The 27,777-nt window shown below is 39.5% G+C and overlaps 1 protein-coding gene across 7 annotated transcripts in view; it reads right to left on the minus strand.

Annotated features, from left to right (window-relative positions):
• Nucleotides 1-315: 315 nt before the first annotated feature.
• atp2b2 (ATPase plasma membrane Ca2+ transporting 2) overlaps nucleotides 316-27,777 on the minus strand; it is a 132,869-nt gene continuing 105,407 nt past the window's right edge. For 3 of the 7 annotated variants that reach the window (XM_050038711.1, XM_050038710.1, XM_050038709.1), the window contains exons 13-23: nucleotides 24,105-24,346; nucleotides 21,998-22,232; nucleotides 15,624-15,803; nucleotides 15,377-15,464; nucleotides 15,080-15,186; nucleotides 13,473-13,664; nucleotides 13,099-13,312; nucleotides 12,771-12,982; nucleotides 12,557-12,664; nucleotides 12,213-12,395; nucleotides 316-4,346 (exon numbers count right to left, since the gene is read on the minus strand). In XM_050038711.1, the coding sequence (XP_049894668.1) occupies nucleotides 4,035-4,346; nucleotides 12,213-12,395; nucleotides 12,557-12,664; nucleotides 12,771-12,982; nucleotides 13,099-13,312; nucleotides 13,473-13,664; nucleotides 15,080-15,186; nucleotides 15,377-15,464; nucleotides 15,624-15,803; nucleotides 21,998-22,232; nucleotides 24,105-24,346 (2,073 nt within the window). In that variant the 3' untranslated portion in view covers nucleotides 316-4,034. Of the gene's footprint in view, nucleotides 4,347-8,431; nucleotides 8,485-8,804; nucleotides 8,995-12,212; nucleotides 12,396-12,556; nucleotides 12,665-12,770; nucleotides 12,983-13,098; nucleotides 13,313-13,472; nucleotides 13,665-15,079; nucleotides 15,187-15,376; nucleotides 15,465-15,623; nucleotides 15,804-21,997; nucleotides 22,233-24,104; nucleotides 24,347-27,777 lie in introns of all 7 variants that reach the window. The other 4 variants (XM_050038714.1, XM_050038712.1, XM_050038713.1 and 1 more) reach the window with 4 other exon arrangements.

Below are 27,777 nucleotides of genomic sequence, written 5' to 3' on the forward strand. Positions count from 1 at the left end.
CCGCTTGTTGAACACAAACCAACTCTAAGCAATTATGCAACAAAATGAGTCCCTGATTCGGACCAAAGCAAGCAAACTCTAGGTCTGAAAGCACCCTGAGACGTAAAAACATGGGAAGATAAGGTTCAGATTTAAAAACACCAAACATAGCCTTTAAGGTGTTTTACATCAAAAGCGTCATTTGACAGTCACACTTAAATCCTTAAACATTTGCTGAACATGTGAGCAGAACCTTTCTGAAACAAACCAATGGCAATGGAGAAACAGTCATAGTGGACACTGAGAGGTGAAGCACAACGAATCAGAACAGGACATGTCACACGGGGCCAGGACACACCATGCTGGGTCATGCTGCTCTGGGAGATTTATTTAGTGATTTTTCCTTTTTTTTTTTCTTGTTTTTTTTTCTTTTCTTTTTTTATTATGTTTTTCACTTGCGCTCCTGTCAGGAGTGTGGTAAATGGGACAGTCAAGCAGCAAGAGTCACAGTTCATCATCATCATCAGTATCATCATCATCAGTATTAGCATCATCATCACTGTCACCACCAGTATCATCATCCTCCTCATCATGTCATGGTATCATAATAATAATTTTCATCATTATTTAACTTTTTCCTCAAGCTAGAAAATAATTTACATCACATTGTTTTTACTGACTTTTGAGACCACAAACATTCCAGCAACACACTCTAGGATTAAGGGTGGGTAACAATCAGAAAAGCATGACTTTTTGCATAGTATTAAATGAACAAAGACATTGAGTTCTTTATTTACAATTATTGTATAGATAAAAAAAATATCATAAAAACAAGATGAACACTTAAATCACTTACCCATAAATGGTTAAGTATGCCAAAAGTTATCTGTTGGCATTTCTCTTTTTCTTTGTTCCACAAACTGCATGCTGCTAAATACAGTACATCGAGGCAGGTGAGAGTATATTGCAAGAAGTATCATTGATATCATCATTATCATTATCATCATCATCATCGTCGGTGTCATCATCATCATCATCATCATCAGTATAATTATTGGTTGTTACAACACGTGTTATCATTTGGATGTAATCATGATGTTTTGAAGTGTTTCTGACAGGAGCAGTGATGGATTACATACAGCCAAACAGCTGCGTCGGCAGTATGACTCGTTGGTGGTGCATGATGGGAGACGTAGTCAGGAAGAGTTCCTGTTTTCACACCAGTCCAATGGAGTTTCTGTCCTCAGTGGACTCATTGTTGTATTTACAAAGATTATTTTTAAACTTGTCGTCTTTGCATCCTCTTAAAGCTGAATGTCCTCCTGGATGTAAAAGTGGTTTGGAGAATGTTGGCTTAAGTCTTTTTTTGTTGTTGTTGTTGTTTTTTATTGAAAATGCTGTTGTTGTTATGTTTTTTGTTTATTGTTTTAAATTTTTTACAGACAAATAAACAAATAAATTGTCAAGTTAAAACACTGGAAAGGAAACAAAATAAATCAACAGCTTCTAAGCAGAATATCAGAATCCAGACTGTGTTTTTTCCCAACTTAAATAAGACAGATATTTATTTTTTTACTCAAATGGTCCATGTGACTTTTTCAACACGCCTGAGCTGACTGGTAAAGCTTGTGCACCCTCTTCAGATGGACGGATCGACTGTGAAATGACAGAGGAGGATAGAAAAAAGGAAAAAAAGGAAAGAACTGCTCGGATAAATGATTGTATATACTGTAGTAGTGTATAGGATTTCTTTTTACGTAGAAAAATCGTCAATTTTTTCAAGTTGCATAATGAGCCTCTCGCGTCATGCTTGTCATTGACTTCGGTTAGTAATAGAAATAACAATAGTACAGGCTAGTTAAGTGGCCTTGTCCTTCTGAGTGCAATAAGACTGGGTAAATGTGCCTTCTGTATGTCACTTCTCTCTGGTAATGTCTGATTGGTCAAAGCACAATAAATAGTTTACAACTAGTGAGTACAGTTGAGATGCTAGAGTACTGTATATTCTGTGACGGCAGGAAGACAAGCTTGGTTAAAACACACAAAAGCACATCTAGAATTACACCACAGAAGTTTTCATTCATAACCAGATAGTGCAGAAAAGGATCGTCTTTTTTTATATATAGAAAAAGAGTCAAAGCAACATTCCATGTTTGTTGTAATTTGTCTTTTTTTTTTGTCCGTTTTTCCTTTTTTTTTTTTTTTTTTTTTTTTTTAAAGATGTTAAAAATGCTAACAGCTTTGTGGGGCTGTGTGTGTCTCTCTCTCTGCTAGAGGAAATCCTTTAAACCCAAACAAATAAATCAAAAATTAAATAAAAAAATAAACAACACAATATATTCCAAATTGTGAACAAAAATAAACAAACAAAAAAAAAAGTCAGATTTCCATGCGGCACAGATAAGCCAAATATAACTGCTGATTTCTAATATGACTCAATCGTTTTTGATGGTCACACATATTTTTAAAACATCAAGTCCTTTGAACAAGCATGTTTATCTAGAAGACAGTTCACTGTAAAGGTCCTGATATCAGCCTTTGACTCGAGCCCTGACCCCAGGTCAGCGCTGAAGCACAGAAGAAAAAAAACAACCCACAATTTAAAAATAAAAAAAAAGAGAGAAGAAGAAGTGGAAAAAAAAGAATTAAATATTCCCCCTCTGTCACAAAAAGGAGGCCTCCGTTTAGAAAAGGCAAGCCACTCCAACTTGATCCCAACAATCATATAGAGTAATACTAAGATTCCACATTTACTACGTTTCCCATTATATTTTGGTTTCTTTTTGTTTGTTAATCCTCTAAAAATATCTACAATATTTGAAAAGATAGCAGGCAAATTCCAGCACATGGTTTTTCAGTAATAACACACCAACACAGCTCTGGTCCTCTGAGCTTCAGCTTCGCCCCTCTCCTTCTAGAAACCAGGAAGTTTATCTCTACGAGGTTGTAAACAAATTACATTCTCTTTAAGACATAAATAAGTCAAAGTATTTTGAGCCATTGAAGCAGGAACAAGGCAACATGCCGACAAACAAAGATAAACTCTCTCTAAATATATTTATATGTATTTATATTTATAGAATATATCCCATAAATGCTATCATCATCATTCTTATTTTTGCGTTCCTCTTTTCCGACAGGTGCAAAACTACTGTGCAAGTTGAGCCCTACCACCTCGTTACACATTTCTGTTTATGGATGAAATAAATTTTTACAGTCGGGTACATGTTCATGCCACACAGAAGAGGGAACTTTGCAGGCCAGGAACTCAGAGAAGCTGTCTTTAAAATAGTAGTCCGCCGCGAGGCCTAGCCCATCAGAACGAAAGAACTCCAATAAAATTAAAACCCTTTTAAATAAAACTTGGGTAATGTACATTCATGCAGGAGCAACAATAATAATAACAATAATAATCAGAATCAGAATCATAATAATAACAATGTTTTTCAATTTAATTTAAACTATTATCAGTATTGACAATGTTATTGTTGAGGAGGGGGAGTGTAAGGGGAGTTTAGAGTCTGTCCTGTTTTGTGATTTTTGACTCCTCAGCAGTGTCTCCCTCCTCATCGTCCTCCTCCTGGTGTCTCTAAAGACATAGTTCATACTTATGTGCAGTCAGCGGCACGCTTATACAGTACATGCTAACACGCATATAGTCATACACACCACCACTGCCGCCGCCACCGTACACATACAACCACAAAAGCAGGATGGCTGTGTAGGTTTTGTGGCTTTGTTGCGCTTTTTTGATTGTATGTTAAGTTTTTCTTTTCACCTTGCCATATTACTTTAGATTTTTCTCTGTTTTGAGAGGAGCGGAGAGCTTTAAGAGCTCAAGGTTAAGGGGAGGAGAGATGAAGGTTTTGCCACAGGACCTGCCCTGTGTAGTAAATGGAGGAGGAGGGTGGGGGATGAGAATTGAGCTGGACTGGGTGAGATTTTGGGGGCGACAAGGTGTAAGGTTGCAGTTAAAGGTCTGGAGGAGTTGGAGAAGGTGCCTTCAGACTGCAAGGAAACGACATTAGAGGTTAGAGCTGAGGTTAGAATCAGGGTTAGAGGCTGGTCTCCAAGCTGTGAAGAGGACTGGCGGGGCTGGAGGAGGCGGCTGATTTACTGGTGTCAATGGTGAGATTGATGCCACTGTCGATGGCGTTGTTGTTCTTGTTGGGGGACGAGGGCTGGCTGGAGTACTTCCTCCTCCTCCGAGCGGAATCGTCGTCTGTGTCGTCGATGAGGGGGATGTTGGGCGTGGAGTCTTCTATCCTAAACTCTGGGTGCGTCATGAAGTTGTGGATGGATGATCTGGAGTCTGGTTTTTCCAGGCCTTCATAGAGGGAGCTACGGAATGCATTCACAACACGGATCTGTCGTTAAAAAAAAAAGGGAGGAAAGAGAAGGAGAATGATGAGAGATGACACCAGAGACAAAATGGAAGGGTGGAAGGGACCCTCGGGATGAGAGAAAAGAGGGGAGTGGAAGAGAGAGGGGGGACAGAGGGGAAGGAGAGACCCCCTCAGTTGAGGATAAAGAGGTGAAGGAGGAGCAGGAGAAGGTGGAGGAGCAACGAGAGGAAAAGCAACTGCAGTCTGTGTTCTGCTTTCACAAGATGACTACAGTTCACAAGTCACTCAATTTTGGCGTGCACTAAGAAAAGCCGTGAGGAACACAAACCAAAAATCATACATTTCAAGGAAAACAAATACCAAAGCAACACAAACGCTCGTTGTAAGTATACGCTTTAGTCCAATGTGCTGTATACCTAGAAACAAGCCACGTTAATAAATGGAATGCTCACAGAAAAAATTAAAGGAGAATATCACATGCAAGTTTGAAGAAATCTGGTGGACGAGGTCAGTAAGAAGGAAGGAGGTTAGATCTGAGAGATCCAATCAGGTGGTTTCAAAACTTCTGGAGGGCACCAGAGCACTGTCTGGGACGGTATCCACACAGACTATGGATGGGACACACAAACACACAGATATAGCACAGGGTGGGTAAAGCATGGTCCCAAACAGGGCAATGGAGAGAGTCAAACTCTGCATCCGGAGGTTGGTTCAACACGAGCATCGCAGTGTGAAACTCACGTCAAAACGACATATTCCAAAAAAAAAAACAGAAAAAACAAAACAAAACTGAGGCATTTAGACAACGAGCGAACACAGCAGGTTAAGATATTATGAACACAGGAAGTAAACAAAGGGTAAACACAAACTACATGCAACAAGACAACAGGACGGTGAGGAAGAAGTGGACATCGGCACACAGACTGCTGACACAAAACAAATGGAAGTGAATGGTGAAAATAATAAGTTTACTGTCAGAGGTCTGACAGCTCTCAACTCCATGCACATCTAAGTAAACACTCAAGTATAGGCCCCAAACATCTACAAGAACCTTTAGTGAGGACAGACGTATCTGTATGTCAGCTCCTTCAGCTTGTGGATTATAGGAAAGAGTTATTTTAATCTGTCTGCATGTACAATATCAATGGATGCTGAAATTTAGGATCTACAAACAATTTGACAGCTACAGAGATTATTAGATGCTTTAAAACAGGACACTGACTCGTGTTAGCACACTGGGGAATATACAAGTTATAAAAAGGGTTTCACTTTGTTGTGGTTAAGTCAATGTTTGTCATTAGGATAATCCTTTGTAAAGATCCATCTCTTTTTTTTGTGTAAGGATTTTTGTGAGCTTCAGCTATATAACCATTATTATAGCAGTATTTTATTCCGGTGCTACTGAAGTACGTGGTCTAACAAATATTGAAATGTTAATAGACTCACTAAGTCTCTAATCTTCAAACTGTGAATGGAACAATAGTTTTTATGGACCACAGATGCAGTAATGTGTGTATCAACAGATATTTTAGGTCATACTGACCACTCAGATATCAAGTTTAGTCTATAAAATGCCTGAGGATGGTTGAAAGTTGATGCTTATTGATCCAAAACCTAACTTGATTCAACGTAACTCAATTTATATTGAAACTGAAAAACAGTAAATAATTAACATCCATTCTTGAGAGGCAGGACAAATCCCTGGCCTACCTTAACCTTAAAATTAATCAATCAACACAGTAAGTCCATATAACGTTATTCTTAAAGGATTTATGTGTATGAAAATAATATGATTTAGAAAATATTTTGATCTGCTTTCGTTTTTTAAACTTTAAACTTGCCCTGTGCAGGAAAACACCCTTGTCCCAGACAAGAATTTACAACTTCAAACAATTAAAAAAGCCTTTACTGCATGAAAAAAGAACGTCATGCAAAATAAAAAAATTGCATACGGGAGCTCTTTTGGTGTGCAGATCGCTTTTTTCTTTTTTCATGCTTTTGATACTTTGTGATCCAGCACCCAACCCAGTGGGCTTTGGGGATGTGCGTGTCCTATTTTTTTAATCATAAAAGCCTTTACTAGCATTGTTAGTTTTGCAACAAACACTGTAATTGTACTGTTATAATCATATTTGTCTTAAAATATATTTGTTTTAAATGTTGTCCCTTTACAGATGTGTTCCACATTTTTGTCAATTCCATCACATTTCTACAAAAACATTACTTAATCAGGCATAAAATGGGTAAGCTATGTCAAAAGGACTCCTGTCTCACTTCCTGGTTTCAAAACGACAGGTAAGCATTCTATTATTTGATAAATTCATTAAATAATATTGCTATCCGGTATGTCTCTACCATTATACACCAACTCCATAGCCCTACCAAATCAAAGTAAATAAGAATTGTGGTTTAAAAATGAAAATTTTCCATAGTTTCCATAAAACGTCAACTCCATCAGATCTCATCTCTGACATCCATCATGTAGCTATTTAATAAAAAAATAAATCACTGGGAGGTTGGCCCATTAAAAGGTTTAATGGTCAAGACTTGAACTTTTTAAAATATCACAAGTTTTTGTCCCAATTCTCAAGAATGAGTGATAAACAGTACACAGAAAATACTCATAATTGCTAAGTTGTAACGAGTGAATGCTTTCTGGTTTTGGTGGATGAATGACTTCAAGTATTAATGATTATCAAAACTGTTATTTTAGCACTTAATATTTTTACCCAAAGTCTACAAAATATACAAAAAAGATAATACAATATTATTAAAGTTTTTAAAGGAACTCTATGGGATATTCAGAGCGTATCTATGATTCAGGGATTGTCTGCACACGGTTCTCCAGTTGTCCAGTGGGTAAACGGAGGGTAGGCGTAACGCTTCCATGACGTTGCCTTCTCAATATTAGTGGTAACCATCGTATGAGCACAGTGCAAAGTGTTGGTGATTAGCTAGCCAGTGGGATATATACAGGGACTCACATGCACTACCATGCACTAGCAGCTCGACCGTCTACCACAACAACTAACAGAGAAACTCCGATAACAAAACACACAGAGGTAGCCTGACTTTACTCTCTGGTCAGGACACCATTCCTCCATTTTATCTTTACATAGTAAATAGTGGTTTGCTGCTATATTAATGCTCTGAAAGTCATATAGAGCTCCTTTAACTATTCCATATAAAGATGTATTAAAAGACACTGAGGGTGCATTAAAAGCCTCAGTGATATTAGGTTTTTAAATGTCTGGGAATACTGTAAATACTGTCGTACTGTCAGTACTCAGAGTGGGTATAAGGAGACAAAACAGATAAAACAAATAATAAGAGGAGCCTGTCGGGATGAGTGCATGTGACAGGATGTCTGACAAGTAACACTGATGGGGTGTCAGAAGAGGGTGGGGGTTGAATTTACGTCGCTGGTGCTGCAGAGGATCTATGTTCGTAACTATGGCAACATGACAGTCAACTACACCGACAGTATGAAGCGACAAGACGGGATGAATAATTGGTGCAGTACTGCTTTATGGTGATTCTCCATTCCTGTTCGCACGACCCTCCGCAGAGCTTTACCCATGATTTCAAACATGTAGATAAAGATTAGAGACAAAGTGTGTGTGTGTGTGTGTGCACAGAAGAGAGAGAGAAAGAAATAGAAGATGGAGGTGGAGGACAGCATTATACAGAGATAGACCCTGATACTGACAGTGCCTCCTCGTGGGTAGATTTTAGTTGCACCATTTGGGATCCCCATTTGAAAGATAATTTTGAAAAACTGCAAAGTGGCTATTTTTTTTTTTAAAGCGTGGCATCAAAACCGTTGTTTCCTTTATGTTTTCCTGTTACTGCAGATGATGTGTCAGCTCAAGAACACATTAAATAGCAGTTCAAAATTTGCTTCAGCTCAATCCAGTGTGATTTGCCTCATCAATAGCAATCTCACAGATGAAATAAAACAACACTGCAACTTATACTTGAATGTTTACCCAGTCCCAGGTGAGTTGATTGGAATTAGTTCACATTAATGTCCGTCAAGACATAAAAATGGAAGGACTGGAGAATGGGATGGTGGATGGGGGATGAGCAGAGGGAGACAAACTCACAACCTGAAATGTCACGCCGTGGGTATCACCCTTAGTCCTGCGCTCCTAGCACTCTGAGGAAACAAACACACATTCACCAATGAGACGATAGTACACCCAAGCATGGGAGGAGATATCAAGATGAATTTGAAATCCAGTATGAACAGCAAAAAGACAGAAGAGAGGAAATGAAAAAGCAGATAGCAAGAAAGAAAAAAGAAAAAAAAGACGACTCTTCAGAGATGCCAACCCCAAAATGGAGACTGTCACGGTAATTTGTTTTAAGAATATCAAGCCAGACAGTGTGCAGAGAGAAATAAGTTTTTGTTCATGACATGATGGCACCCCTGAAGCAAAGAGAGCAGAGAAGCAGACTGACAGAGTTCTGACTCACGGCCAGTAGTGGGAGGAGCAGTAGCAGCAGTAGTGCTTGTAGGAGAGGAAAGGGCATTGGACAAGGACACGTGACTAGGACTAGAAACATTGGTTACATCCTGGGTCTGGCTGGTGGTGGATGATTGGCGCCTCAGAGCCCCCGCCCCCTGAAAGGAGGTGCCACTCTTGAAGGTGTTGACTACGTCAATCTGTGGGAGGAGAGCGGGACAGGAGAGGACAAATGGCTGCTCAGAGTGACAGAGACCAAATGGCAACACAGGTTGACTGGCTGGGTGACTTTGGTGGTTGAGGGAGTACAAAGTGTCTCAGTCATGACAGGATGGGGGGAGACAGCGAAAGGTCAGGGTGCAGTATCCCCTCAGCAACATGGTGAATTTGACCCAAAGGGTTAGTTCACCCAAATTACCTCATCTCAAGATTCCCGCCACCACCCAAGTACAACAGAGGTGAAGGAGTTTTCACTTGTGGTGCTCACAGAACTGCACCAAAAAATTCAACAGCAATGCATCTTCACATAAACAGTGACTATGTTTATATGCACACTAAAAATCCACTATTATTTTAAATATGACGTATTCTGAATTTGATGCTGGTCATGAAAAAAAGCATATTCCATTCAGGTATTCTGAATTAGGTCTCTTTCCAAATCAAGCATTTTCCGATTAATACATGTGGGATATGTCGGTATTATTCAAGTTTGAATGGCATTCTTTGGGCATGTATTCAGCGATTTGGAAAACGCGTCTCAGTTTGGGTTTTTCCTGCAGTTTGTGACACATGGCCTCTTGTCTGTTTACAGTCGATTCTGTACCTTGTCTTGGATGTCTTGTACACAAACCAACTAGCCAACAGTGAGCAAGGCTGTGGTAGAGATTCATGCCCAAGAGAAAAGTCCACATTTCTGGTCGGAGGGAGAAACACACCTACTTTTAAAGATTATGAAAGACTTGGATATCAACAGGTTTTTGGATGTGCCCAAATATTGCAACACTAACTTTCTCAAGAAGGCTAAAGGAAGGAAAGAAGGATGCTGCGTTCACACTGTTAAACTTTGAAAAAATCCTAGTTTGATGCAAATGGCACAAGCTGCTTCAGCTATTTTAGTTTTCCATATTTTGGCATGATATACAGCACGTTAAGGCACGTTACTGGAGTATGCACAGCTGCATGTTAACAGAAATATTAGTAGAAAATTTATTTTCATTAGTCAAGTAAACAGCTTAGTAGGAACACATCATTTTTTTGGAATAAGGGCAAAAAACTTGAATATTTTGTGCATGTAAACATTAATTGTCCCGCTCTATCTATAAATACCTCACAATTAACAGTTTTTATTGGAACCACTCTGGATAGAGGAAGCAGTCCTATCAAGACTACAGACAGTCTACTGGGGGGATTATTCAGACTAATGGCACCAATATTTTTAGGAAAGAGGTTTTGCTGGTGAATATTTCAAGTGCATTTTTTTTTAATCATGTCAGCATCACACAACTGAATTCCATTCATCTCCTTTGTACTGGGTACCCGGAAACAAAAGTCCCAGAGATAGATATCACTAAAAGCCAAACAAATGAAACCAAACCACCTGCACGGCGAGATACCTCAAGAGGTAAAAGAGTTTGCTAATTTGGGTGAACTGACCCTTTAAAAGACTGGCGAGTCATTGTATAGCATACAGATGCAGCCATTTACATCATTCAAGGTATTATGTTTTGTGGCATCTCTGCTTTAGTTCAGGAATTAGAGAAAAACTGTGGTTCAGTACAACTTGGGTTTTGTTTTGCAGCTCAGGGATCAGTTCTATTGATTATGATAACATTGTACTCACTTTATAATTTGTGAAATCTTGAGTGGCAACATCTGCATCAGGGCAACGGCCACAAGTGGTCAGACGATTAGAAAGGTTGCCAGATTTGTTAAACTGCCTTATGTTGCGATAAAAGTGAAACTGAGTGCCCCTACTGTATACTGCCTCGAATAATCTGCCATTACATAGGATATCTTTAAGTGTGCACAACTACAGCAGCTATAGTAGGTGAAAGCTGAAACAGGAAATCATCCTGTAACCTGTGATTTATAGTTTTTCTTCCATTTTCCTCTTCTAAATAAATCTGACTAATCTGAGGGTTTGTTTAAATTCTGATGGATCATCTGAACACTCTTGCTTGTTGCCCTGTTGGACCCATTTTCAGTGATGTCTCAACAATTCAAATTCTGTTCTTTCAGTTGAAAGAAACCACAGTTTTCCTTTAATACCTAAAACCTGTATTCTCTGCTGTCTCTTAACTGTGTTTGGCTGCCTCTGTATGCTGCTGCTTCACAGTATCACGTTGTGGGAAAGCTTCACCCTGCACCATTAGTGACACATCAGTGAAATGAAATCAAATTTAACACACAGACATAACTGTCTTGTATATCACAGTGATAACGGCGTGAAGAGTTGGTCACAGTGAGAATAATTCAGTGACTATGTCCAGCTGTATTTAACTCCCCGAGGTTTGACCGTCGATCTTCCACAGGTGCACACGGGTGATCGCCTCGGTCCAGTGAGAGAGAGCTGCATCTTCATGTACCTGAATAAACCATCTTGAGATAAAATGACTTTAAGGCTGTTACTGACTAACATGACGAACATATGATCTAGCACTTCTTCTTTAGGGGTTAGCTTCTCAGGTAATGTTTGAGGTGGTGCGACTTCCTACTGAAAATGGACTAAATGACAAAGACAGACAAAAAGTCAAACAAAAAGCATGTCAGAAAACATCACAGGTGAAATGTAATCTTGTTGATGTTTATTGGTGCTTAACTGACCTCACAAAACCTCAACTGTTGTTAAAGCAACTACAAGTTTTTAACTGGTTATGAAACAGCGTCACTTTAATGCTGATGCCTCTGTATGACCTACATGAGAAAACAAGAACATTAGCGGCACGTGCAAGTGGTACGTATGATTTTTCTTTAGAGAATTTTATTTTTTGACGTTGTATTTTGTGGTTATGGCTGATACTGAGGCACAATCGGCAAAGAGAAAAGAAAAGCTGACTTAAAGAACAAAAAAAAGCTGAAGTGAGATTGACAGAGCACGGACGAAAACAAGAGTCAACCTTGGTTAGTCATTCAACAGATGAAGAGGCTACACACTAGCCAGATCAACATCCTCATGACACGAGGCAGTGGTGCTCATGGAAACACTACTGCTTTGTCCGCAGGGGCTGCCAAAAACAACACGCAACGCAAGTTTCTTGTAGTTGCTTTAAGTAATGATATGAGAGATAAGAGTGACCCTGTTTAAATCTAAATTTCAAAAATCCATATATCCATTCTTTCAGGCAAAATCACTCCAGCAATATCGCTCTGTGAAATAAAACAACAGATCACAGCGACGGGATTACACTCGGGTCCTCACCTGAGTCTGAATGCGGTTGAGTCCTCTGAACCAGAGGATCTGCCCTCTCCTCAGCTCCCTCTCCGCGTGGTCAATCTCCTCATTGTCCTCATTTACGTCCTCCTCTGGTAACTCATCCTTCTGAGTTAACTGGCCTGCCCTCCGCAGGAAGCGCAACCTGCTGTTGGGTATGGTGGCGATCACCTAACCCACAGAAAAGACAGAGCACTGGGTCAGGAGGAAAGGTGACACGCATGCAGTACAGTAGAGATACACAGAGGAAGAGTAAAACATGGTGAACTAGAATAAATGTAAGAGAACAAGTGAAGAGGGAGAACTGAAAGAAACAGATGAGAGTGTGTTACCTGTCCCCAGACAAGCTCTCCAAGCCCGAGGAAAACACACCACATCCACTTTTCCAGGTCCAGGGGTTGACAGCTGAATGGCTTCCCTCCAAACTGCACAATCACAATCTACACAAAGCAAAGCACAAAGAACTCAAGAAACCATTCACTTGTTCAATTTGACTATTTTGTGATAATAAGAAACCAAAATACATAATGATCTGCATCTGCTTACCTGAACAGCAAAGGTGCCAAAAACAATCGTGCAGAAGATGGGGTTCCTGAAGATACCATCGAAGACATTTCTCTCTCCGTGGATTTTGCGGGCGTTAATCTCGTTGAAGAGCTGCATCATGACGAAGGTGTTGAAGATGATGGTGTAGTGCTCAGACGGAGGAGAGTGGAGAGGAGCATTACGGCCACTGTCTATGTCGAAGATCTTCTCACCTGCAAGGGGAAAAATAGACAGTAAGAATGATGTCATTAACTCTAAACCCATTTTATGTCACATTATTAAGATGCAGAGCCCCTGAAGCACCGCAGAGCAAAATCACAGTCCATACCAACAAAGAGCAGTGTGAAGATGATGATGAGCTGATAGACTCCGTGTCCGAGGATGTTCTTTGTCATGGTGCTGGAGATGAGAGGTTTGTTGCGACCGTATGGCTTCCTCTTCAGCAGAGACTCTGTGGGAGGCTCTGTCGCCAGGGCCAGAGATGCAAAAGTATCCATGATCAGGTTCACCCACAACATCTGCACGGCCTTCAGGGGAGAGTCCTGCGGAAATGTAACGGCAATTGAAATAAAAAAATTCAATAACGTCAATACAACCAGGGGTGATAAGTAACTAAGTAACTCAACAGCTTTCAAAGTACAGATCAGACTACAGTAATGCTAATATAACCCCATCACATGCCCACACACACAAGCCTCGGACCTGTGTGATGCAGGCGCCAGTGAAAGCCACAATGACGGCCACAACGTTGACAGTAAGCTGGAACTGAAGAAATTTGGAGATGCTGTCGTAGACATTCCGGCCCCACATTACAGCCTTGACAATGCTGCTGAAGTTATCATCAGTCAGAATGATATCTGACGCCTCTTTGGCCACATCTGTACCAGCAATACCCTGAAGGGAAACAGAAAAGGTGCAGTCAGAAAGAAACTTGAATTCATTGCATCATATTGCACTATTCCTCAACCTACCACTTAGAAAATTAAAGAAATCTGTTTAAATCAACTTTACAGCAACTGGAAAAAAATTGTCTCTGGACACAAATTTGGTCCGATGATGGAAAATGACACAGATTAATTAAGGGGTAAGTGTGTGTGTGTGTGTGTGTGTGTGTGTGTGTGTGTTGTTGGTTTGATGACAGGAGGCTCCATATTTCTATGGGAGGAGCAGGACAGCTGCCTGATAATGTAATGAGTGGCAGAGCGCAGCACCTTATAGACAATAGCTGCATTCAGACAACTTCATGCTTGATAATGATGATGCTACATGAATGCTACATGTGAGGGCATGTTTGTGAGTGTGGTCTATTCGTTTAACCCATGTAGGGTGTAAATATCAGACTACAGCGATGTCCTTCCAACAGAGTAGATGATAAGAGACATATAAGCAGAAGAAACTCATTGACATTGACACTGAATGTTAAAGGTATACTAAGCAGGACTTTCGTAAAAAACAATCATCACTGGAAGTGTGTGAGGGTGTATTCATCTGCACAGACTCTGTCTTCTGCCTGTATTTTCTTATTTTCTTCTTGTTTTGCTGTGTTCAGGAAGTATGGGGGAACAGTGTGCAGGTGAGATCGTGACTTCATAAAAAGTAGCGACCACATCGACCAACACATCTGTGTGTTTGGCGAGCAAAAGTATTCTGACCAGCTTAGACCTTACATCAGTGATTCCCACAAAGGGGTTAGAGTTAGGGGGCACTTCTGCAGTTTCCTGAGTGTGTGTGGACAGACTGCTGAGTAGCCTAGTTAATTGGATAAAATGTAAATTACGATTTGTGTTTAGGAGGGAAAAAAACACATATATGATTATATATATAGCGTGAGGCTTATGTTTAGCACATTTATTGTCACATTAGCCAAAAAAATCACTTAAAATTAGCACATTTAGAACAAGACAGGTGGTAACTATGAAGGGGTGGTTGAGCTTGTCTGACAGGGCTATGGAGTCATAACAAAAAATGTCGGGAACAACCTCCTTAAGTTTTTGGACCGAGAAGGAAATGGTGCTAGGTCAAATTATTAATTAGTGAGGAAACCTGAAATAGAGGAAACAGCATAACAGCTGAGTACCAAATTATGTTTTCCAGTATTCTGTAGAGTTCTATGTACTGCAGAGATATTGTGTGAGCTCAAAAATCCACTAGGGGGAGCTCCTAATCTACACTGCCAGAGGCAGAGTGCCTGAGAAAAAAACCTTAAATACTGCAGAGGTGAAGAAGATATCTGCAGATGTTGAGATCGATCCCTAAAAAAAAGCAAGCAGGGCAGAAAATGATACAAACAGAAACAAGGGTTTGCTCACCATGGCGAAGCCAACATCAGCTTTCTTCAGTGCAGGTCCATCATTGGTCCCATCTCCTGTCACAGCCACCACCTGCCTCTGATCTGCCATAGTACTGTCAATAATGCCTGTCAAACACACGTACACATACACTGAACACAGCATCTGAAAGACAATAAAACCCTAATCGATGTGAGTAATTTCAGGTAATTACTACCTCTGCAAAACTGACATATTATATACAGACGAACATGTTAAAACAAGGTGAGTCTCATTTTGATGAGCAGTAATGAAAATGAAATAAGGCAACCATTTCACCTTTGACAAGTGTGTGTTTGTCGGTTGGGGAAGATCTGGCCAGAACTCGGAGTTTAGGCCAAACCTTGTCAATACGCTCCTGCTCCACCTGGACGGACACACACACACACACACACACACACACACACACACACACAGACATGTTAAAAGGACATGTGGTGGTGATTTAGACTGAGAGAGACATTTTTCTTTCTCCTGAGCTCAGCCTGTCTTGCTGTCTGACTAACTCTAATAGTGGTTACTGTACCTCTCCTTTCTCATTGCGGATCCTCCTGTTGAACTCTTTGCCGTCGATGCAGAGGAAGTCCTCTCCGGGGTGAATGATCCCACACTTGATGGCTATGGCCCTGGCTGTGTTTATGTTGTCTCCTGTCACCATGCGCACTGTGATGCCTGCACGCTGGCACTTCATGATAGCATCGGGCACCTGTAATGCAGGGTTCAATGTTAATGTTTTATTTCATTTGCCTGGTTGGACCACAAATTGCTTTATTTATAGCAGTTGTCAAATAACAACAAAGAATAAAGTTGATTGTCATATTTAATTTTTATTCTGTCCACGTCCTCTAACACCACCCAACCAAACTGTTTCCAGGATAATTGAAATGCTCATTTACACTTCAGCTCATGATCTTTGTCATTAACCGCGCCATTTTCTCTCAAGTGCCTGATTAGTACTGCACATGTGCAACTCTCAACAGAGATTGGGAAGGAAGCGTTACGGCTCACTCCTTAGCTACTTTCATCATCGGCTCCAGAAAAAACAATGCCTTTAATTCTTTAGTTGCTAGATTTACTAGTCTGCAGTGGAATTGTTAACTTGTCCTGGGCAATTGGGCAATGCTTATCGTTGAGCCCTGCAATAACTGATTCTTTTGGTCACTTAAGAGCTGTAAACATAACACTGACATGTCACCTTTAAGTTGATTTGGTGAGCAAACAGCTTGTTATTTACACATTCAGCACACAAGCAGCAACATTAGCATCAATTTGTAGACATGTTTGTGGCCACCTGATGAATATTAGTCCAATATTCTTTCTCCTTTTTGCTCTGTTTTGGTCTCCCAAGACAAATATCTGGCTCTTTGCTGCTAAATGCTCCACGATATTCACCAGCTAGTCGCTTATGTTGTCATACTGTCACACTGTGTAGAAAACAATGTTACAGTATGAAAGCCAGTTGAACCAAAAAAAGAGTCAAGTTAATCCTCTTTGTCACTTTGATTTACGCCTTTCACATAGAAGTAGTCATGTGATCAGCTGTTACGCTAAAACACTGATTATAGCTGCTTTAAGAACATACCAGTACCAACAACACTGCTATCTTTAACAGACAAAACACAAATACAAAGCCAATTTAACTCCATAAACTTTCATTTTATCCATCTATCAAGATATAGAATGAGGCATTTTATCTGAGCTCTTTTCCCTCCAGATGTTAGTCAAGTAGAATAACTGAGAGATATTATTGTATGGAGATTGATGTGTGGTAGAATCTGCAAGCAAAAGCACAGTATTAATTCAGAAACACATATTTTTCCTGACAAAGGTCAGTGTGGGCGAGCACTGCTCTCCAAACCCACACGCAAACAAATGTGTACACATACAGTAACAGCAACTCACATCCATTTGCACATATAGGACTAGGACTCTATCTCCTTCTCTTTGACACACACACACACACACACACACACGGAGGCAGGAATATGCATACTTTCCACTTCACACTCACAGACACTTGGGCATATTGCACATACACATGGGAGCATGCTTGTACTCACAAACACACGCAAAGTGCAACATGAGATGGAAGACAAAATGAATCCACCACCGCAATGTGTAAACATATTGGACATTAAACTGCCAAATCAAGCTGCTCATGCATGTAACACACAAAGGATTTGACTTGCTTAAAGGGATTAGATTGCAAAATGAATCTATACAGTGGAGGGCAGGTCTTTAATGAGGTAGAGGTTAAACAAACAGAAACAAATAATTTCATCCTACTTGCTAATTGCACATCTTCTAATTGGAATATATGAACCATCATAGATAGCTTTAAAGCAAGACTATGTAACTTTTGCTCATCAGTGGCCACATGTGATATAAACACTAAAACCTAAAATAACCAGTAGCACAAGTGGAAGAAAATTGAAACTCTTCAAGTCAAGAAGTTCTATTGTCCGTTATGTAAGGCTACTTACTAGAAAAAAAATCCAAATTTTGTCACAAAATGTTGATTTAAAAATTATTTTATTGCTTCCTCAAAGTGTCTATTATCAGAACTGCGTCCATAGCAATGGTCTTTTATTTAACCCCCCCCCCAAATTACCTTTTGTTTTGCAGTTGGGGCAGGGAAAAGATATAAGGCTGAGGTTTGAGGATCAGAGTGGTTGAGAAATAGAGTGAGGAATGAGGAGGTCAGAAAATAACTGAGGGGAAGGTCATGCAGTGCCCTCTGTGTAATCAACAGGATCGTGTAGTTTATTCTGAATTTAAATGGGTTATGTGCTCTTTCATAAGTGTCTTACAACGTACATCAAAGATTAGAAATGCAGCTTTAAAAATTACTTCAAATTAATCAAACCAAATTAACTCCTTTGAAGTATTCAGATTTTCAATAAGAAAAACAAACAGATGTGCTTTTAAAAAAACAAATATGAATCACTCACACAAAATAAAATACTAAATAAAGAGTAAATTCTGGCTAAAATCTCCAAGCAAATTCCCAAGGAGGAAAAGGTCAAGGACGTTAAAATACGTGCTCAAAGTGAGAATAATATTCACAAATATGCTTTTAGAGGCTTATTAACATCAGTATTTATACATGTGCTGACTTCGTAATGTGTCAAAAATAGTTAACACTTAGAAACAGAACAAAAAGCACATGCTATATTAATTCATTAGAAGTCAGTTTTCAGTAATATGATCTGACAAAATAAAGAAGCTCTTGCAGTAAATATTGTGGCAAGTGGAGCAAGTTATTACATCCTGCCCTCTCCGCTCTCACTAAGTCATTGTTATCAAGATATCAAGTTCCCGTCTGCCTATCTGTCATCCCTGCTGTCCGTTTTACTCTTTATTTCCTTTGGATTCCCACTGCTCTAGTTGACTGGTCATCCGAAAGAAGAGGTGGAGAGAGGAGGAGAGTGGAGGCTTATTAAAAATACAATCTGGCCCGACGAGGGTAGGAGGCTAGTAGGTGAGACTGAAAAACAAGCCTCTCGTGTCTCTAATACGGATCTGGTTACACTCTCGTTTTCCTCCGTTTCTCTCCTTACCCGTCTTCCTTCTCCTACAGTCCGACATCCCTCTGACATGAATCTGATTTTGAATCTGTTTATCTTTCTCTGCCACTATCTTTCCCCTCCTCTCTTTCTTCCCCCTTTCTCTCTCTCATTCTCTGCTCTCTTCTCTCTTGTCTCTCTGGGGGCAACCCTACAGAGCAGCTAGTTATTAAAAGAACATCGCATTCCGGAGGAAGAAATTGGAGACTAATAAACAAACCAAAAACATGTTTACCACTCTGTGTGACCTTTTTAGCAGAGCGGAAAGTCATCTCATTTCCAATATTAGCCAGTCTTACTATGAGACCTGGAAAGATGTCACTGGAGTGCAGCGGTGCACTGCTTCTCCACATCAGTTATTGGAAATGTCAGATGTTAAGTGACTTCTGTGGCAGAGGAAAAGGAAAATGCTGCAAACTGCCAGGCTTAGAGCAACGTGAAGGACTATGTTAACACTAACGTGTGATTTAATTGATCACAAACATTGCAGCCTTTGCAGAAATCTGTTTTATTGCATGTCCAACATGCAATAATCAAATTTTTCCAGCATATTTCTCACTTTTTCTGAGTTTATTTATTTAATATTTTCAAAACGCCTCTATAGTTTGCTTAAATAACAGTGATACAAAAGATGTTTCTCTTTAGCTCGTCTAGTTCCGTTTGTCTGCCTATTCATTTTGAGGACGATGGTTTCTCTTTTCCCCTTCTTCTCTCTGTACTTATTTATTTTATCTAGGTCTGTTCAGATGCTTACATAACTCAGTTTCAGACAGACAGAGAGAGAAAGCCATAGTGGGAGAGGATGGTAGATGCAGAGAGAGTCAAAAGAAAAAGAGAGCAACCAGACAAAGGTGAAAGTCAACCCCTGCCCTGCAGAGAGGTGGAAAGGAGAAAACATGGTAGGGAGAGGTTGAATGAGAGCCCTTGTTAGAGAGTGAGGAGGGGGATGGAAAAAAAGATGAAAGGAGGAAGTTGAATAATGCAGTAGTCAGTTAGCTTCCTGCTCCCCTGTACCTGCACAGGAGCTGTCAAGTGAGGTCAGTTTCCTACTGTACATGCAGTAGTTCCACCTGACTGTCTTTAGCCCAATTATAATTCTCCCTTTTCTTCGTGTGAAATTCATCTTAAAAGACTTGAAATGATTTCTTGATGCTTAAATTATTTCTATGAATTGTTCGTTTTGCTTTTAACAGGGCTTACAGATGACATATTGAAGATTTTTTTCCCAATAACAGGGATATTTTGTGATTCACATTTAAAATCTTCATCTGCAAACTGACAAATAAGCGCAAGTAAAAAATATCTCCCGTAACTCGTGCAGTAAAATCCAGGTCTCGTTTATCCACTTTTATGCTTGTATACCATTTTAGCGAAAACCTTCTTATTTACAACCACACACAAGTACAACCTGAGCGAGTGCATGCATTTAAGCTCTGCTAGCTTACCCCTGCATGCTACCCGTTCGTGCATGAGACTCTTTACAAGTGTTTAAATGAGTGTATAAATGAGATTATACAAAATGAGCTGTGTGAGAGTATATATAGTTTGGCTGTTGTTTAACGCTGACCCCTATGATTTCAATTCCTCTGGATTTTTGGATTCTTTGTTTACTGTGGAGGTATGCAAGAAAAACAGTTTTCTTCAGGAATTCAGCGTAACATAGGCTGAGTAAATGATATACAAATGATCATTTTGTGGGTGAAGTCTTCCTTTAAATGTGCTTAGTTACAAGGACGTTTTTCTACAATCGCCTAAATATCTAGTAAAGTGTCTCACTAGGCATCCGCACAGTAATGTCCTAGAGCTGTCCCACCCACAAACTGCACAACTGAAGACCCAATATATGTATATGTATATATATATATATATATATATATATATAGTAGTATCTATATATAATACTGTACATATTCACATTCACACAATGTAACATTGAAACTGTAACACATAGAAGTAGCAGCATGTGAAAAATATTAGCAATGTATTGTTACTGAGTCTTGAATCAGGTAAAGCTGATCAGCTCAGTCTGGGGTGCACATTTCATGAGTCAATAGTCATTCAGTGAAGCAATCATCAGTGAAGCAACTGATCACAGACAAACACACACACACACACACACACACACACACACACACACACACACACACACACACACACACACACACACACACACTCTAATGTCAAGTCTTCTAAATGACACATGATGCCTCTCTGTCAGCTCTCTGTGCAGGCTGCTACTGTCACCAGAGTCGTGCTGCTTTGTTCACTGTTTGTCTCCACCTGTTTAGATATGACATTATCAATTACTACATGAGATTGAGATTAAATTAATAAATGTACAACCATAAATAGGCGAGTTCTTCTAACTAAGATAAAAGACTGTTCAGACATTTTTCAAGTTTGATATTAACAAGGGGGATGATTTAAAAGGAGAAGAGCTGGTCCGGTCCATAAAATTGTTTGTGTGTTTAAATCTGGGCTTTCTAGGAATGGATTAACTTTGCCAACTAAATAAAAGCTTATTAACAATCCTAGGATTTGAAATTCGGAACAAGTGTATTAAAGAGGTTATTAAAGGTTGGCACAGACTTACACATTAAAAACTTTAACAGAGTAGTGCACAGTAAATAACAGTTAATATCTAATACTCTGTTACTACAGTGACTTTTTATCCAAACTGTATATATACGAGTATAATTTGGCAATTAAAATGCTGATTTAATTCTCCGACATCACGTACAGTTCTTTACAGTAATTAGGGGTCGACATTACTTCTTTCTATAAATACCTCCATCAAACTGTACGCCACTAAAACACATCTCCTTTTTTCACAGTCAGAAGTAATCTTTAAATTAATCTTTATTCATGTTTACCTTACATACAGTTTTTCAGATCTATGCTATCAATCAGAAAGAGATGAAGACTTTCTCTTTGCACACAGTGCTGGCAAACAGGATGCAATTGACTGCTGTCTATAATTTGTAGGCTGCCTTTCTGTCAGCTGTGTGAGATATATCAGAACTGTGTGTAGAAAAGTCTGAACACCCTCAAAGGTATGAAACTGTAAGTGTAGCACAGATGGTTAATATAGTAGAGGATACATGAGTGATGTATGATAATTAATTTATTCCTGGGGCGGCATACACAAGTAGCACAGTAGAGACACTTGAAATATTAAAATATATAAAAAGAATAAAGTGTTGAAAAGACTGAAGAGATCTCATAAATGTATAAAACCTTAAAAGGTGAGGTGAGGACACACCAGTGAACAGTGCCTGCTGGTGCTGCAGCACACATGCACGCTCACTCCTCTCAGTATGTCACTCTCTCTTACCTCTGGCCTGACGGGGTCCTCTATCCCAACGACACAGATGGCTGTGAGGTCACTGAGGATGTTGTTCTCGTCGTCCCAGGAGGGTTCAGGATGACCGGAGAAGTCACGGAACGCCACACAGATGGTCCTCAGGCCATCACACGCCATGGGCTCGATCACCTTCTTCACCATCTCATCCTTGTCCCGTGGACGGAAAACCCTCGACTCGCCCACCTCGTTCAGGATATGGCTACATCTGTAATTAAGGGTGGAGTGTTGGATTGGGGGTATTTCAAATTGTGTATTGTAACTTTGGTTTTGTCAATGTTAGGTCAAAAATCCTGGACTATGTACGCACTTCAAACAGTACTTAGTGTTAAATGCAGTCTTTCAATTCTTAATTTCAATTCTTCACACATATGAAAAATATCTTTAATAACTTTTTTCTAACTCCATCTGCTGATGAAGATCAAGCGACATGATCGAAAGCTCCTGAACTGAGCTTGTTTTGTCATCTGCTGTTTCGAAACTAAAATCAACACAACACAGTTAGCTTAAAGTAATCAATCCATAGTTGGAATGTCCAGCTTCTGTCATTCCAAGGTAGAAGTAAAATATTATCCCAATATCCACTTTTCTATGATTAATGGTGTTAAATAACATCAGTTATAATACAATTTAAAATCAATATAAATAAACAAATCTGGAACAAAATGTGTGGTGTTGATGAAGGGTTGCTTGAGCTCACCTGACAGGGCTTTTGGGATAATCAGACATCAGACAGATAATGTTGGGAACCACTAGCCTAAATTACTATTGCAGCCAAAATACATTAACATCTGGTTTACAGTAAATGGATTTCTCAAATAAACAAACAAACAAATGGAAAATAACACACAGAGTTGGATGAAATTCATTCACACTAAGGGTGCTTTCAAACCTAGAGTTGTCTGGCTTTGGTCTGAATCAGGGACTAATTTTGTTATAAAGTTGCCTAGAGTTGGTTCGTGTTCTCACGGCCGCATTTACAAGCGGACCAGATCAAATGCCTGCATGAGAAAGTTGCTCTTGATTGGTCAGAATTTCCATGTGGGAAAAATCCAGGAAGTTAACAAAACATTGAAGAAGAGTACACTTGCAAGATAAATGTGACACTTTCTAATGTCACAATGGAGGGACAACTACGCAGGTTGATTTTAGCGCTGCTCATCGTGGACTATATTGCTGTCATTGTTTCATTTTAGTCAAACCATACAGTTTGAAAACGAGGCACGGCTCCAACTAGAAAACAATGTTTTGATGCATTGGATGTGCTGAATGTGCATATTAAGACAGTACAGGAGGAGGTGCACATTAATAATCCTCCAGGACTGTAACATGCTCATGTTTAACCCAAACAATGTGTCATGCGATTGCAGTTGGTTCAGATCGAGGTCGGAACACATTCTCACCACAAACAAACCGCACCAGAGTTCGTTTGTAAGCAGACATGGTTGTTTTGGTGCACACCTGAGTGCCGTTGCTGTGTTCACACCTGCCCACATGAACCGCATGTAGAGGGCAAACAAACTTGAGTTCAATTGAACCGAACCAAACAGGGCAGATGTAAAAGCACCCGTAGCTAATCCAAAAAAATCAACTGTAATTTGTGCAAAAAAATGACTAATGTCAGTGAAGTGTTTTGTAGCTTCATCTGCATTAATGTGAAAAGCTTAATTCACAGTGAAATGGCTGTTTATCTGTTTATTAGGATTTAATGTTTCATCTTAATGTCATTCATCATCAATAGATCTCTGCTCTTTCCCTAAATGGGTGCGGTAAGCTTTATAACTGCCTCTCATGTTTTTCTCAGAGTTACTCATCTGTTACTGTACTGTTTGTGTAATGTTCTGTAAAATGTCACAATTCTGTGACCTTCTCGTGGAAACTCAGCCCACTCTCACTGCCTAGGGAATGTGCAATATGTTATACCCTCAAGTACATAATGCACTCAAAATCGATTAGCTATACACTGAAAAAAAAAAAAAAACCAGCACTTGATTATATCATATTACTCTACAGCAAGGTTATGTGCTGCTGTGCTATTTTTATCAGAACCATCTCATTTTTATCACAAGACCAAACTCACTTTTTGAGGACGATCTCAGAAGCTCCCTTGCTGTACATGCGGAAGCTCCCATCAGGTAATTTGACGACAGTGCTCATGGACTTCCTGACAGAGTTGAAGGTGTAGACTTTGTAAAGCTTCTCCTCGGGGAGCTGGTTCCTTATTGGCTGGTAATCCCGCTTCAGGTCCAAGACCAATCCCAGCAGGCCGCACTCGGTCTTGTTGCCAACCTGCTTCGGCAGACCGCCTTCCTTATCTGGGGGCTGGAGAGGGGAAGACAGGGAGAGTTTCAGATGTTTATTTCTATTTTCAGCCAAATATTTGCAGTGATACATACTAGTTTCTACCTGTGGTTGTTATTTTATTAACTTCTCATTATCCGTTTTGATGATTTAAAGATATTTTGATTGTTTTACCCCTTGTTTTATATCCTTTCATGCACACACGATTTTATACTATCAATGGCTGTGTTTGCTGATATGGCGTATAAAGAAAATCATGGTATGAAGACTCTCAGGTCTTCAGCTGAATACATTTTAGGAACAAACACTCAATACTGTTTGTTCTGTGATCCATTCAATCAATGAGATGCTCTTTTCTTCAGCGCAGTGCGACCAGTGTAAGGCTTGAAATAGCTGCTAGTGATAATTAAGCAGCGAGCAGGTGAAAGGGTTGCTCTGTGTGGGAGGGTGATGGAAGGAGAAGATGGATGGAATCAAATTTGGATGTTCTTATTTCAGGCATACGGCTCAACCCATTGCAATCTGTAATTGTACATTTAGAGCCGTGTTCTTCTGCGGTTCAGTGAACATCTCAGCATCCACATTTATAAATGACTACATGGATTGTGTTTGAATTGTAGACAGAGCAGTGTGAACAGAAGACACAGCAGCTGGCAGTTTTTCACATAACACGTGTGAAATATAATTCTGATATGATCATTAGATTATTTTTTATTACCAGTTAACATGAATATTATATTCTTGATGAAGCGATTACAGGGGTCCAACACATTTTCCATTTGAATATTCCATATGTTTCCAAACTCCAGACTTCTCAGTAGATTTTTAAGAGCACATTTGACATCCAAGTACAAATAGCTACATGATTATTATGTAATAAATGGTTTCAAAGTCCAACTGTTAGCATGTATTACACGCTTACAATGTATGCTGTTATGTTGCCAAATAATTGCCAGAAGACTGTAGTCAGGTACTGTAGCTCATACTGACAAGACAAGTTCATCTCTGCCCAACGAGGAAGTAAACTAACTGCTGCCACCTGTACTTGTATTATTTTCCAGTAACATCTTGAATAAATAATAATACAATATTGTTACCACAGCATTTTTTAGTCTCTTTCATAAAAGTTAATGGAATTTTTACGACGTCGATGCAGCCTTGTTTATTCATTTTTCATTGAAATGACGATGCAGTTATAAAGGTCACTTTTCTCGGAAAAGATAGTCCATCTACATTTCTGATAACCACATAACTGCATTACTGATAAATGTTGAGACAAGCTTAATAGCTGTTATATTTGTGATGCTATGTATAAAAACTACAATTTAAAGATACTGACGGAGGATAGACTGTGACCAGTGTAGAGCCAGATCTCTATAAGAGTGTGCGTACTGTTGCACGCAGGTATTAAAGCAAAAAATAATCCTTTGACTGAAATATTTTTCACACTGCACCCAAGTCATGTATCCCATCTGCAATTTGTAAAACATATAATTGACTCCAGCTAAATAAATAACACAATATAAAACATTTCAGCACCGTTCCACACATAAACATTGCTGCTGTTCTCTAATGCAGCCATCAAGTTTAAATACTATATGAACTCCAAATGATGGAAATCTGCCGTAGTGATGGAGAACTTAAATCCCTGAGGCTACACGCCATAATTCTTGCCTTTCTTTTGGCATCAAGCTTGCTCTGACCCACACTCTCTCACACAGCAGTAAACATTTTGATTGTACTGGTGGCTCCAAACACCATGAATAACACTGTGCTTGTATGTATGATCAATTCATTTTAAGAAATACTAAATTTTATATATTTTGGGAAACAGAAGAGGGGCAATAGTCTGGAAACACAAACATCGTTCCATACTCTCTTTTCTTATTTCAATACTTATCCAGACTTGGAAATTACTAAAATCAAATTCCATACATTTCCATTTTGAGCAACACTGCATTAAATCATTTAGTCTATAAAATATCATCAAGTTATCAAAATAAACACCTATCACATTATCCCAGAGCCCAAAGTGACGTCCTCACATTGCTTGTTTTGTCTGACTTACAGCCCAAAGGCATTCAATTTACTGTCAGAGAAAACACACAAATGAATTTTTGTTTTTTAAAAAGCTGGAACAAGAAAATATTGTTGTTTTTGCTTGAAAAACAATCCCTCCAAATCATCCAAATTGTTGCTGATTAATTTGTTGATGATGGATTAATGTGTTTACTCCGAGTAGCTTGGAAATGTTCGATAGTTATGTGATGTCAGTGAAGCATTTTCTCTGCCTCTCAAAGCTGGAGTGTGTTTATTATCAGCCAGCAGTAGAGCCTTTTTACTGTGTGTGTGTGATATCTCTTCCATCTGTGCACGTGGCCGTTCAGGTGCTACAGTATATGTGTGCAATTTGTGTACACACACATACACACACACTGTATGTGCAAGTGTGTGAGTGTGGTCAGCTTGTGGAAGACTCAGCGTTGCCATGGTAACACTGGGCAAAGCATACTTGGAAGGAGAGACTTGGGAAAAGAGAGGGTGCTCGCTCTCTCTCCGCCACTTGGGGATTCTTACTCTTTGGCTCAGATTCTCTTACAGGATTTTCACTCATCTCACTTCACACATGTCCTCCAATCTCGCTGTGTCTCCCTTTTCATCTTTCCCCACTTCTTATTTATCAGTATTTCCCGCGCTTCACTCCATTTACTCACTCATTCTAATTTGTCAAATCACACAGAAATACAAGCAGTAAAGCACAGATAGCGCGGCTACCCATATTTTTTTATTCTATCTCTCTATTTCTTCAACTGTAATTGAACAAATCTCATCATCTGTCATTATTTCTGTAATTCATAACATGCCTCTTCACATAATCACAGTCTCATGCTGATATTCATTCTAGTTTGATATCAAACATATGGGGCTAAGAAGAACTCTGCTCATTGAGGAAATTAGGACTGCAAGTAATAATTATTCTCACTACTGATTAATCTGCTGATTGTTTTCTCAATGAAGTAATTGTTTGCTGAGAAAATCTCAGAAAACAAACTTTCCAATGTAGGGCTGAATCTTGCATCATCATATACTGTATTTTATCTTTCCATCAGTCTAAAACTCAATGATAGCTAACTAAAATGGAAGGAGCCTCTGTTTGTTTTATCAACAACCATCCACCCAGTAAACTTCACACTTGAAGGGTTTATTGCTGTGTGGACCAAAGTATATGCAGTGTTAGTAAAGGACGTGTTGAAAACGGTTGAAAACTGCTACACAACCGGAGGTGGTAGTGCGGGACTTCAGCGGGTGGCTCTTTCCGCCCAATGAGAGGCTGATCTATGCAGCGAACTTCCTCCCACTCAGACTATCAGCCATGTAACTTCTGGGATAACCACTACCCCATGTTGCTGCTATGTCATGGCAGGTGTATTGCTAAGGAACCAAGGGATCAC

This window comes from Epinephelus moara, chromosome 24, assembly GCF_006386435.1.
Source record: "Epinephelus moara isolate mb chromosome 24, YSFRI_EMoa_1.0, whole genome shotgun sequence".
NCBI classification, from domain to species: Eukaryota; Metazoa; Chordata; class Actinopteri; order Perciformes; family Serranidae; genus Epinephelus; species Epinephelus moara.